General features: G+C 38.5%; 3 protein-coding genes across 6 annotated transcripts in view; 1 reads left to right on the forward strand and 2 right to left on the reverse strand.

The window, feature by feature from the left end:
* Positions 1 to 7,710, forward strand: part of LOC134668076 (transferrin) — a 31,559-nt gene extending 23,849 nt beyond the window's left edge. For all 3 annotated transcript variants that reach the window (XM_063525551.1, XM_063525550.1, XM_063525552.1), the window contains 6 exons: positions 381 to 565; positions 2,784 to 2,871; positions 2,977 to 3,055; positions 4,921 to 5,016; positions 5,624 to 5,883; positions 7,453 to 7,710. In XM_063525551.1, coding sequence (XP_063381621.1) covers positions 381 to 565; positions 2,784 to 2,871; positions 2,977 to 3,055; positions 4,921 to 5,016; positions 5,624 to 5,883; positions 7,453 to 7,545 — 801 coding nt within the window. In that variant the 3' untranslated portion in view covers positions 7,546 to 7,710. The remainder of the gene's footprint in view (positions 1 to 380; positions 566 to 2,783; positions 2,872 to 2,976; positions 3,056 to 4,920; positions 5,017 to 5,623; positions 5,884 to 7,452) is intronic.
* LOC134668139 (succinate dehydrogenase cytochrome b560 subunit, mitochondrial-like) lies at positions 7,646 to 9,710 on the reverse strand. 2 transcript variants are annotated; one of them, XM_063525650.1, is made up of 4 exons: positions 9,658 to 9,710; positions 9,518 to 9,580; positions 9,215 to 9,447; positions 7,646 to 8,026 (listed from the first exon to the last, which is right to left on the reverse strand). In XM_063525650.1, the coding sequence occupies exons 2-4, from the start codon at positions 9,538 to 9,540 to the stop codon at positions 7,740 to 7,742; spliced, it is 543 nt and encodes a 180-aa protein (XP_063381720.1). In that variant the 5' UTR covers positions 9,541 to 9,580; positions 9,658 to 9,710; the 3' UTR covers positions 7,646 to 7,739. The 2 variants fall into 2 exon arrangements, with proteins under 2 accessions (XP_063381720.1, XP_063381721.1); XM_063525651.1 differs by lacking the exon at positions 9,658 to 9,710 and having other exon boundaries at positions 9,518 to 9,654.
* Positions 9,711 to 10,690: 980 nt separating this feature from the next.
* LOC134668194 (succinate dehydrogenase cytochrome b560 subunit, mitochondrial-like) lies at positions 10,691 to 12,798 on the reverse strand. Its single transcript, XM_063525700.1, has 3 exons — positions 12,668 to 12,798; positions 11,591 to 11,823; positions 10,691 to 11,065 (listed from the first exon to the last, which is right to left on the reverse strand). Exons 1-3 carry the CDS (start codon positions 12,730 to 12,732, stop codon positions 10,779 to 10,781), a joined length of 585 nt encoding a protein of 194 aa, XP_063381770.1. The 5' UTR covers positions 12,733 to 12,798; the 3' UTR covers positions 10,691 to 10,778.
* Positions 12,799 to 13,171: the final 373 nt, after the last annotated feature.

Below are 13,171 nucleotides of genomic sequence, written 5' to 3' on the forward strand. Positions count from 1 at the left end.
TGTACATGAAAAGAATTCAACAATTATTGAGACCGACCGAGCTAAGTTGGCAGCGATTTTAATAGCTCAGACTCTGCAAGTGTTATTTTAAACGTCAAAATTCTATGAAATTATGACGTTTAATTAACACTTGCACGGTCTGTGCAAGCAAACTTATTTTGGTCTAACTCTACTATTTCTACTAGTATTTTTGAGAGCATTCCCATGGGCAGACCAAAAAAGCGATGGCTCGATGGCGTGAACGGGCTCACACGAGACGACGCTCAGGATCGCGCAAAGTGGAGGAAAGCAAGTAGGAAAGCGGAGCCTGGCAAAGGCCGGGATAACGATAGAAGAATAGATAGAAGAAGAAAACCCATAGATAAAATTCAATTATACAGGTCCAAGAGAACGGCTCCGAGCTCGCCGCAGTTGACGACATGAAGGTAGCACATGCTGCGAAGAAATACAACCTTCACCCAGTCTTCCATGAGGTGTATGGGGAGGATAAGAAACCGAAGTACGCTGTAGCTGTTGTGAAGAAGAGTTCGTCGTTCCAGAAGATGGAGGATTTGAGGGGAAAGAGGTAAGTCTGGCAAAATATGACGTCAATTGGGGTAATAGGTTCATAGGAGCAGCAGCAATGGGTAAAGTAGGGAATAAAACAGAGATAATGAGGAAATTGCGATGTGTATACCTAGATACCTACGCACACCAATGCTACAAAGTTGTAGGTCAGCTTTACTAATAGGTAATACGTAATACATGCACTTTAGAGAAGTATTTCTTCTCTAAAGTGCATTTAAGTGTTTTCTAAAGTGTGTAAATAATCTATATTGGCAAACAGTCTAGGGCGGACATATTATAACCGAAATACTTGGAGTAATTAACAATGGAGACGCCATGTCTAAAATTTTCGGTACAAAATAGTCTGCCGTTTTTTGCGGGGGAGGGGCACATCAAATGTATAGGTACGTCATGTCAGATAAACGTCAGTCCATTCCATACATATGGTTGACATGTGGTTGACCATTGGCCGCCTATTTTCGACAGAGGGGAACGCCTGTTAATGGCGGCTCCATTGTTAATTACTCCGAGCCGAAATAGGTCGTATGGCTGTTGTCAAAAACCCAGTGCAGGTGGGATGAGATGAACATGCTAATTTTAATTTTCAATAGAGCCAAATTGACAATCCCCTTTGCCTTGAATAAACCCATCAACATTCATAATTAAAGGACGCCAAACCAATACAGGTTTAATTAAGTAAACATGACAAGATTGATGATTATAAAATACCTACACCATTTCATGCAATTTAACATTCCGATATTGACGCAACGTTCATTAGTCATTACAAACACGCCCGATTGGACGCATTAATTCGGGAGTAATTAAGTAAACACTAGTGTTGGACGCTTTAATTACTATTAGTGGACTGCTATAAGCTAAAACTTTATTAATTAACGGCCCATCGTTATTTATATTATTCTTATTTTTAATATGACATTGCAGTTTACATATTAACTCACATTATAGACGGGTCTAACGCGAATTATATTCAATTACCTTTATTTACCGACGTTTCACTGGTCACACACAGGTTTCACTGGTCGTGGTCGCGGCTGACTGATTGTCCCAGCAAAATGTCAAAACAGAGATTTGTGCATTTACCCGACGAAAAGTGTATGGAAAAGTTTGGGGTAGACATCACATTTTCAAACCACCCACCACACATAATGTTAATTATTGTCAATAGTCCGACACGCAACACTCACAATATCCACGCACCCGTCCGAAGATAGATCCTTTGGCTTTAGCTTCTGTATCACTGGTTCCCAAGTTGGCGATAAGTTGAAACCATCCTCCCTATTAAAATTCCTGGGGTGTTTCTTGATTTCAATTGCTTCTCGCACAACTCGAGGATAATAATGGCGTTCAGTGGAGACAACTTTTGGTCTATGCAACTCAATCCAGTGATTTGAGCCAGATGTAAGAAGATGTTCGGCGATTGCGGATTTGTGTAAAAATCGCCAATTACTACCCCAAACTTTTCCATACACTTTTCGTCGGGTAGATGCACAAATCTCTGTTTTGACATTTTGCTGGGACAATCAGTCAGCCGAGCCGCGACCACGACCAGTGAAACCTGTGTCGAAACGTCGGTAAATAAAGGTAATTGAATATAATTCGCGTTAGACCCGTCTATAATGTGAGTTAATATGTATTCAAAACGCGAAAGTTTAAAATATTACATTGCAGTTTAGTCTATGGTACTAACGAACATAGACCCAAAATTTAAACCTATTCACAGTTATAAAAGAATGAAATTTTGAAAGTAGGGAACTGGGCTTCCCCGACTTTCGCGTCATTTTTATTGAAATTTGACATTTATGCTGGCTTGCCTTTTTTTTAAATGGGATTTTATGCCCTGGGTGCCAGTTCATTAAGCCAAATCTCATAGAAAAATTGGCAACCTATGATGGCGCCATCTATGCAAACCTTTGACAGTTGCCAACCCCATTGAAGCTACTTTACGTGTCTTTATGTACCTACCTAGTCTACTTAACTTTCTCTTTAGCAAGTACTAACCAAAGCCTAATAAAACACGGTCTTGCTCTTCCCAGAGTGACACAAGCCTACGACACAATAACATGGCCGCTATATATAGCGCTATCGCATATTATCATATAGCGCTGTCGCATGATGACGTAGGCTTGTGTCAGTCAGGTAACCTAGAAAAGACGGGAAAAGAGTACCAGGCGGAGTATATTATTATACCATGGTTTAACTAAACCAACTTTCAGGTCATGCCACGATCCTCACGGAAGCTTCAGCGGCCTTGACGCGCCGCTATACTACCTCATCAACAAGGGGCTTATCACGCCTGACGACGTAAGTACAACATTAAACCTTAAGTTAAAGCAATAAAGATCAAAGTTCCTTAACGGTAAACTACAGGGTATATGAACAGAATACTCAGTAAATTTTCTTCCGCAGTGTGTGAAGAAAATCGGCAACTTCTTCTCTGGAGGATCGTGCTTGCCAGGCGTCGACAAAGTCGAGAACAACCCGAAAGGTTCCAATTACAAATTAATATTTGTGACTTTTCACGGCAAAAGGTACCCTATTAAGGCGGCTGGTGCTTACGTCGCATAGCGCCGCAATAATATTGTAGCGGCGTTAATAATAGCGTAAGCCATAAGGTACCTTTACCCGTGGGACACATTTATCTAACTGTTTCTACATCACTAGTAATTTGCAAATTATATTCGTTGTCAAGCGGACCCCATGCTCCCATGAGCCATGGCAAAATGCCGGGATAACGCGAGAAAGATTACGCTTTGGGGATACCTACCAATATTGGTCAAATGGGGTAACTGGGGACAGATAGGGTAATAGTACATTACTACAGAGGCCGGGACGAAAGGGGTTGCCGGCCGAAGACATATAGACGGCCGAGCGAAGCGAGGCCGGATAGGTCTGAGCGCGGGCAACCCCATTTCCCGCCGAGGTATGTATAGTGCTTTTCTCAAACATGCAATGAAATAAATAAAATAAAAAAACCACGAAACCCAAGTTTTATTAATAGAAAAAACTAAAAGTAAATTACGCCCAATATATAACCAACACGTACCTATATCATTATCACGCGTATGTTTTACACGAGTCATGTATAAACTACCCGTATATTTTCATGTATCTTTGATTTTTTCGCCTTGTATCCGTCTGACTGTCGTTTTCGTCACATAAGTTTACATAGTCTTTCATGTTGATATCATGTTTCACATACATCGTTGCTTTATGCATAGAGTAAATAAGTATAATTTCCACAGTGTTGACGAATTTGTAGTTACATTCATTTAAAATATGCCACAAAACTGTTTCTAATAAACTGTAAGCCATTTTTCTTAGTTTCTCAAATAATAAAATTGCCATAAGCAACCATATACATACTTCGTCTTTGACTTGGCGGCAGAGGCAGCAAGTTATTTAAAATCAATTCTGCTTACGCTGCCAATTCCAACACCTACGATTACAATTAATATTAATTTCATTATTTCGTCGGAACTCATATTAAAGTCAAAAAATCAACAACGCACCATAAATCCAATGAAACAGAATGAATATTTTTCAACTTTACCTCCATAACAATTTAAAAAATATAACTACGCGTGTTTGAGTAGACCTTTTTACCGCTAACGTTTAGATGAAATATTTTAAATATTTTTATTTGTGTAGTTAAATTTATAATTTAAAATTATAGAATGTATTATTTATTAAGTTCATGTTGATTTTATACAAATAAAACTGCAAATTATAGCAAACATTGTTTTTTGATTTTTTTTTATAGGCGTAGTGGCAGAGTGTCATTACGAACCATAAAGCAAATACTGCCTCTAGTTTTTTTTAATGGATGAATACCACGATGCTGTGTCACAAATATCTGTGAAGTGAAAATTAAAAAAGAGGACTTTGCCGGCCTAGGCCTGCAAGATGTGTATGAAATTCCATTAACGACCTTTTGTCCTAGCCGCACCTGAAACGTCATACTTCGCAGCCTATTATAAGGAACATAACATCAATATTTCATTGCATGTTTGAGAAAAGGATATATGTCTCACATTAGACCGGGCCGTGTCCGGGCCGGAGCTTCCGACGCATCGTTTTCTATGGAAAGCATCACGTGATTGCCTGTCATGTCATAGAAAAGTAAGCCCCGGAAGCTCCGGCCCGGACACGGCCCGGTCTAACGTGAGTCATCCTTAACGTTTTTTGATTAAGTATGTTCTATCTAGCTAGTTGCAAAATATCTTAGGCCGTAACTATTTGATGCTGAATGTACTAATAAATCATCATTTTATTTATTAATAAATATCATATCATTCAGTGGTATCACTTGAGATTGACTGTACTTTTCATAGTAGATGCCCTTTGTTTCAGGCGATGACGTAACGCTTTTGAAAAAGCAATGTCCAGCTGATAAAAGTCCTCTCACTTGTCTTAAAGACGATCACGGGGATGTTGCGTTTGTATCAAGTAAGTATCGTTGATATCATAGTAAAACCTTGTTTTCTCTAAGAAAACTTTTGCAGTACCTAAGTAGGTAAGGTAGTTACTTATTATAAGGTAGTATCTTACCTACTAAGGTAGGTAAGTAGACCAGGTACTACAAAAAGTTCGAATCTTTACTATACAGTATATTTCTGTTGCCTTTTTCCCTTGCCTCTCTTGGACCACAACACCTAATCTATAAAATTAACAAGGAAGATAATTTAAACACATTTAACCCTTTAACCACAAAAATGTCAACTGACGCCCGCAGCTCCAGTCCAATATTTTTTTTAGACCCCCACCTTGTCACACTTTTTATAGGAATTTAGTAAGTAGGTACAGTCACACTTGGCATCGCCCCCTTCCCTTTGGTACTGTGACGTAATATGTGGATGAACTCCAAGGTTCACAAGCACCACACACCATAGGCGTGGCGTTCAAAAGGCACTTTTTGACATAAAATTTCCAATACAAATGGCCTTATTCCGAGCTACACAAAAGCTACGTTAACGGAGCCAGTTCCTGTACATTTTCTTTCAGAAAGAGCATGACAATGAAAATTTTAATATTATTTTCCTTGATTTCCCACCAGGCACTGACTTAAGCAACTTCGACGCCTCCCAATACGAGCTTCTTTGCCTAAACCGGGACAGCGGACGCGATTCCCTCACCAACTACGCGACCTGCAACGTCGCTATGATGCCGTCACGCACCTGGGTGTCAGCCAAGGACTTTTTGTCTGATGTCTCCATTGCTCATACACCGCTTAGTTTAGCCGAGTTGCTGGATAAACGGACAGACCTGTTCAACATCTATGGAGAGTATTTGAAGAATAATAACGTCATTTTCAATGTAAGTACATTAAAGAACTTTCCACATTGACATTTATTAGGTACTCTGCTGTGGGATTTTAAAAGGCAACGCCTCTCAATACGAGCTTCTTTGCCTAAACTGGGACAGCGGTCGCGATTCCCTCACCAACTACGCGACCTGCAACGTCGCTATGATGCCGTCACGCACCTGGGTGTCGGCTAAGGACTTTTTGTCTGATGTGTCCATTGCTCATCACCACTTAGTTTAGCCGAGTTGCTGGATAAAAGGACGGACCTGTTCAACATCTATGGAGAATATTTGAAGAATAATAACGTCATTTTCAATGTAAGTACATTAAAGAACTTTCCACATTGACATTTATTAGGTAGGTACTCTGCTGTGGGATTTTAAAAGGAAACGCCTCTCAATACGAGCTGTTTTGCCTAAACCGGGACAGCGGTCGCGATTCCCTCACCAACTACGCGACCTGCAACGTCGCTATGATGCCGTCACGCACCTGGGTGTCGGCTAAGGACTTTTTGTCTGATGTGTCCATTGCTCATACACCGCTTAGTTTAGCCGAGTTGCTGGATAAAAGGACGGATCTGTTCAACATCTATGGAGAGTATTTGAAGAATAATAACGTCATTTTCAATGTAAGTACATCAAAGAACTTTCCACATGGACATTTATTAGGTACTCTGCAGTGGGATTTTAAAAGGCAACGCCTCGCTATACGAGAGTCTCTGCCTGAACCGGGACAGCGCACGCGATTCCCTCACCAACTACGCGACCTGCAACGTCGCTGATGCCGTCACGCACCTGGGTGTCTGCTAAGGACTTTTTGTCCGATGTGTCCATTGCTCATACACCACTTAGTTTGGCTGGCCGCTGCGCCTTCTATGCCGTATATCTTGAAAGCGGCTAATCGCATGAAAACATTTTTGATAAGTACATGTAAAAAACATTGGAGCTATAGACATTTTGATATCTGCGAATAACCGATTTTTATGATATTTGACCTTGAATAACTTCTGACGCGCACACGATATATGCGTCGACTTTTAAGAGGACCTTTAACACATCATAACGAAGGTGTATACAAGTTTCCAGCTTATTATCTCTCATTCCGAGGTGAAACCCTTAATTTAACTGGGCCAATTGGCATTTATTAGGTACTCTGCCGTCGAATTTTAAAAGGCAGTTTTCTGTGAATAGAATGTTCTAAGAAGACTTCCTTTTAAAATCCGATCGGCAGTACTGTCATCGAGCATTGGATAGTTTAAAATAAAAAAACTCCTAAGCTTCCTCTGTTGCAAAAAAAAACTTGTAAGCGTGGGTACTTATAAAGGTAGTGATTTTCCCCCTTTCTTAATACGAGTAGCGACATCTTACACACCTCTGTTAAATTTTGTCTCTTTCTAAGAAACAGAAATGTCAAATGACGGATAGGGACAAACGATTATCAACAATTTATTATGATTTGACAAACTATCGCTATCGCCATTTATTTTTGAATAACTTCAAAATAAACTTTTTCACTGTTTCTAAGTAATAAAATCCTGACAAGAGTGAGATGAAGATACTAAACTAGATCTCTTTTTTCAGAATGCTGCAACTGGACTTGCGACCACAGAAAAACTCGATTTTGAAAAGTTCAAAGCAATCCATGACGTCATGTCAAATTGTGGAATCGCTTAAGTGCCATGTAGATTTACTGTTTTACTAATTCTTATTTAATAGTGCGACCTAACCTGACTAACATTTAAGTAAGTAATTCTCATAGAAATTAAACAAAAAGTCTGATTTCAATAATTTTATTGCATTTTATTACATGGAAAATAAATAAATAATACCAAAATGTAATGATGTTTTACTCTAATGAGACTGCATATTTATAGACAAGCTAAGAGAATAGTGATAGCCGTTGCCGTAGCCAACATAGCATAGCCGGTTGTGTAGACTTCCTTAATAGTCAAGCCCTTCGCAGTGTCCCAGTACAGATGCCTCAGTCCGTTGGCAAAGTGGTATCCGAAAGGCGCGGCAAGGATGAATTTTGTTAGGAAGATAGTTGCCGGTGACAGGTTGAGGCCTTCGATCATGGTAACGTAGTGGGAAACGTCATGAGGCAGGGCTAATGCTCCTACACCTAATACTGTAGCATATCCTGACAGCATCATACCTAAAAGAGAATGTTTTGTTCAATACTTTGCCTTTGAGGCCTTAAAATTTTAGATAAACGCAATGTTTAGTGTTGTATTCCTGCCGGTGAGTAAGGTTGACAGAGCTCAATGAGGGTGCGGAGTGTTATGTTGGCAATGCGCATGTAACACCTGAGTTGCAGGCGCCTATAGGCTACTGCTTGCCATCAGGCGGGCCGTATGCTTGTTTGCCACCGACATAGTATAAAAAGGACTGGATCAGCATGGTATTTGATGTAAATTTTCCCTTAAAGCCTAAATTAAATTAGAATCCTGCCTTTATAGATATTCTTGAATCATAAATTAAATTTTTGGTTAAATAAAAACAAATTAGCAGATTTTAAAGAAATCTTTAAAAAAATTATATATTTAATTGTATGACAGAATGTGGATCCACGTACAAGGTTTATTTTATATACAACTCAATTGCTTTTGGATTGCAAAAATAAATGTGCCAACTGAGTAATCATAAATCCACATTTATGTCTGTATGATTTCCTCTACTCTCCAACCTCATTAAGTCATTAATCAGTTTTACTGTATATTACATACATTAGATTAAGAAAGTAAACAGTCAATTAATATATTGCACAATCCAATCATTTCTTCATTGCTAATTAGTAATGTTACTAAAATGTACCTATACTGGGTGTAGCCTGTAACATGAGCAAATAATTAAAACATAGATTGTATTCCTCAAACAGTGACACTTTTGTTCCAACAACTTTTAAAAATTATGAAGTATTTAGACTCCCTATTTTTCATACAAAATAAATATTATCTTTAATGGATGCCATCGCCATGCCATATTATTGTGATTGACTAACTTTAAAGTGTATTAAAAATCAAAGTACAAGTTATTTTCAAAAGTCGCTGAACAAATGTTGATCAGTATGAGGAGTACAGCCTACAGTTAAATTTTTTGCTCACATTACAGGCCACACCCGGTATATAAAGATAAATATAATTGGAAATTTCCATCCATATTTTCCACATTCAATTATCACAAAATTAGTCAATGTACCTTTTCCTACCTACTGTTGAGCATCTATAAGATGCAAATGAAATAATTACATTGCTACAATCCAAAACAAAAAATCATGTGACTTTCAAAAGATCAAACAAAATAATTGCTAAGCAAATAAGTAATTACAAATTTAACAACTCACCCGCAATTCTATGGGTAATAGACAACATGCTGGTCAGCTGAGGAGCATAGATCGTGAGATGCGGCGACATTGGGCGGTGCAGACGCTCATTCCTAATATCATGGTGTTCAATCTTCTCCGGCTCAAACTTTTTAAAAGTTATCTTAGGCACCCCCGCCGCCTGAGCGTACTGAGCGGTACCCAGTAAATTAGGCAGCCTGCTGACGTTGCCAAGCATAGACCTAGCACCCAATCTGTAAACAAGTCACAATTTTAGCAATCACAAAACCTAACCCTATTACATAATAATTAATTTCTACTGACCTGCCGCAACAATAGAAAGCCATTGTTAATTGTGTTTGAGACACTGCAAGTCGTCGTAGCCTTCTGTAATATACACCACCAATTAGGAATAATGGAGATATTGCAATTTTTATTTCACACAAACAATATTTTGCACTCACCACTGAGTCTGACGAACTGGCACTGTCAATGTCAAGTGTCAGTGTCAAAAATAAAACGTTCCGTTCTACGTGGCGCTTTCCGTTTAGTTAATTTACAAAACCTTATTTAATATTTTTGAGCATTATATTATAGGCAAACAATTTTTAATTTGAAGAAGTGCATATAAAAGTAAAATCTCGTACCTATGATCACTTTCGTTTAATTGTAAAATAAAATTTTCACCACACCAGCTCGGAAAGACTTACTTTGCACTTCAAAAACTGATAGCAACGTTGCACTTTATTCACATGTGAGGCAAAGTAATCAAATGCAAGATTTGAGTTGTTTTCTTATGTTTGCTGGTAGAATTGACTTTTAAATGATGATTTTGGATGATAAATATTTAATAACATTCATTTGGATTTGATTTAGTTTGATTTCATTTGATATTTTACATTTAATATTTGCTTCGGGTTGGTGTGGTGAAAAATTTTGTGTTTCACTCGGGGGCAAATTTTGTTTAATCCTCGTGCTTTGAAACCCTCGCAACGCTCAAGTTTCCATTTTTTGAACCACTTGATACGCTGTTCGTGTGGTTCGTGGTTCAATTTTGGAATCTTTCGCTTGCTCGGGTATCAATATTAGCACGAGCGGTTAAACAACAACTTTGCCCCCTTGTAAAACAAATAACTATTATATTTACTCAAGCACCTACAAATATTGCTTGTTTATGGCTGATCGTGATCGGTAATAGGTGAGAGTGGCGTTTCACAACGAAATGATTTCTAAAGCCCCCTCCAGACTATGCGCGTGAATCGCGGGCGAAGCCGCGAACGCGAGTGTGGAGTCGATTTTCGCAGACAGCGATTTTCGCAGCCGTCTGGAGGTGGCTTAATAATGAGAATAGAAATTTATAGAGCTGCTAAAATAAAACAAAACATATTTCTTTCTTAAGTTTCTTTACTAACAATATCTTGATAACATAACAAAACAATGTATTTTAACAGCCACCAGCATTACTGCTGCAGTAATTCTGCGCGTCATTACTGCCGACTACATTGCTGGCGCAAATGTCAAACTCCATGTTGCTTCCCGGATGTTTGACAATTGCGACATCAATGCAGTCGGCACTAAATATAAGTTAGCACCAAGCGACCAACACCGCCAATATGCCTCCAGCTATAATGGCCTGATAACCAGTCTGGTACAAAGATGCTTTATCCATAATCTTGCCTATGTTAAACAAACAAAAACGAATGCCACAGAAATAATGGTAACCAAACGGGAGACCTAAAATAATCTTAAGAATCAATATGAAAAAGCTGTTTAAGTTCAGGCTTTGTATCATTGATACGATGCTGTCGATGCCATTAGACAGGAACAGTGCACCACCAGACAGTACTATGGCGTAAAACGTTAGGATTGAACCTGCAATCAAACCAAAAGCTAAGATAAGCCAAAGCTTGTACAGTCGCCATCAGATATATCGGAGCGGCCAAGGTGCTCACAAATATCTGAACACGCCTCTATTGTCAGTGCGTTAGAGTGCGTAGTGCATATAGGGTACTTCTGGTCTTAATGAAAGGAGATCAGAGGGCCTACCGCGAACACCGAAGTTCGGAAATTGCTGGCATCTTTCTCTTTTACTCTAATTAAGACGTAATTAGTTAATTACGGTTACAGAAAAAGATGCCCGCAATTTGCGAACTTCGGTGTTCGCGATAGTACCTATATAAGGCCCTCTTTTCGCTTAGATTCTACTCTAAGCCAGAAACAGCGGAGAACAGAAGCCTGCAGATGTGCCTGAATTAAACCAGGTGAGAGTAACTGGTTCTTGAACCTCAAGGTGCTGGACAAAATGATGAGAAATTCAATGACTAAGTAGATCAATTAAAATAATGAGGCCACTCATCTTTATACATATTTTAAGCAAAGTTAAATAAGCTCTATTACCAGTTGCGCGTTGCGCTATTGAAGTCATAGCAGGCAAGGTCGGCGCATAAATGGTCAAATGTGGTGACATGGGCCTGTTGAGCCGCATATTCTTGTGGTCGTGGTCTTCGAAAGGCGGCGCCTGGTAAGGCTTGTACACGTAATCTCGGCAGCCCACTTGGCTTGTGTGTATTGCTTTCAGTAGTATGAAAGGCGCTTTCGTACTGCAGATAGGTTCGTAATGGTGGGAAATACTGAAAAATATTTTATAAATAGTTTGGATTTTAGCCGTCTATACATAAAAACCGGCCAAGTGCGAGTCGGACTCGCGCACTAAGGGTTCCGTACCATTACGCAAAAAACGGCATAAAAATCACGTTTGTTATATGGGTTATGAATGTTATGATATTCTGTTTTTAGTATTTGTCGTTATTGCGGCAACGGAAATACATGAGATACAGCCTGGTGACAGACGGACGGACAGCGGAGTCTTAGTAATAGGGTCCCGTTTGGGTACGGAACCCTAAAAAGATCTCGACGAATCAAAGTAAATACCTATTTCTTCTTTTTGAAGTGTTATTAAACGATAAACAATAAACATGCACGCACATCCCAACATCATTAACACAATAGCTATAGCTGGTCAAGCAGATCTTGTCAGTAGAAAAACGCGGCAAATTTGAAAAATGTAGGCGCAAAGGGATATCGTCTCAAAGAAATTTGAATTTCGTGCCTTTTCGTACTGACAAGGTTTGCTTGACCATTTGTACCTATAGTATAAAATAGGCTCTACAGACTGTTCCGTTTTATCAAAACAACGCCACGGAATGTGCTGGGAGTAAGTACAGTCATCAGCAATTGTATCTTACACAACTAGGGCCGCAAAAATATGTGACACCTTCTTATTTGTAGCGCAATAAGAGCGCGTCATATATTTTTGCGGCCCTAGCTGTGTAAGATACTATTGCTAATTACTGTACGACAAAAACGAGTTGCCAAGGCAACTCAAGGTGCCTAAAGGGTTCGCGGCATTCAAAGGGTTAAATCTACATGTCTAATATTATATTTACAATCTAGCTATGCTAAATATAAAAGTACCTTTTTCTCAAAGCGATACGGAATAAACTTTCAATTTTTATGAAGTTCATAGGTTTACAAATCATTTTGGAGGAGCTATGAAACGAATATGAAATAATAAAGAGATTATATTACAAACAAATGACCACACAGAACGACTAAAATATCTGACTGATGTGCGAATTTGCGAAATATGTCAAAACTTTTTAATTTTAATACTGTAACTTTTTATTTCTATTGGAAAAGGTTTTACTTAAAAAGATTAATTTGTAAATCTCCTACGTTCTGAAACTCACTGTAATCACTATTGAAGGACTTAATAATTTTATATGGTTATTAAATTAATTAAAATATGAGTATAGAAAGGAGGATGGATCAATTATACATAGTGCTGCAGAAAAAAAATAAAATTAAAATATAGATTTGCTTAATTAGTGGATTCCACTCCACTCCACTTCAATTAATATAATAGATTATTGTAATTTTTTTATCTGTGAAATTATTTACCAAAACATTATATTCATA

Source organism: Cydia fagiglandana, chromosome 10 (assembly GCF_963556715.1).
Source record: "Cydia fagiglandana chromosome 10, ilCydFagi1.1, whole genome shotgun sequence".
NCBI lineage: Eukaryota > Metazoa > Arthropoda > Insecta > Lepidoptera > Tortricidae > Cydia > Cydia fagiglandana.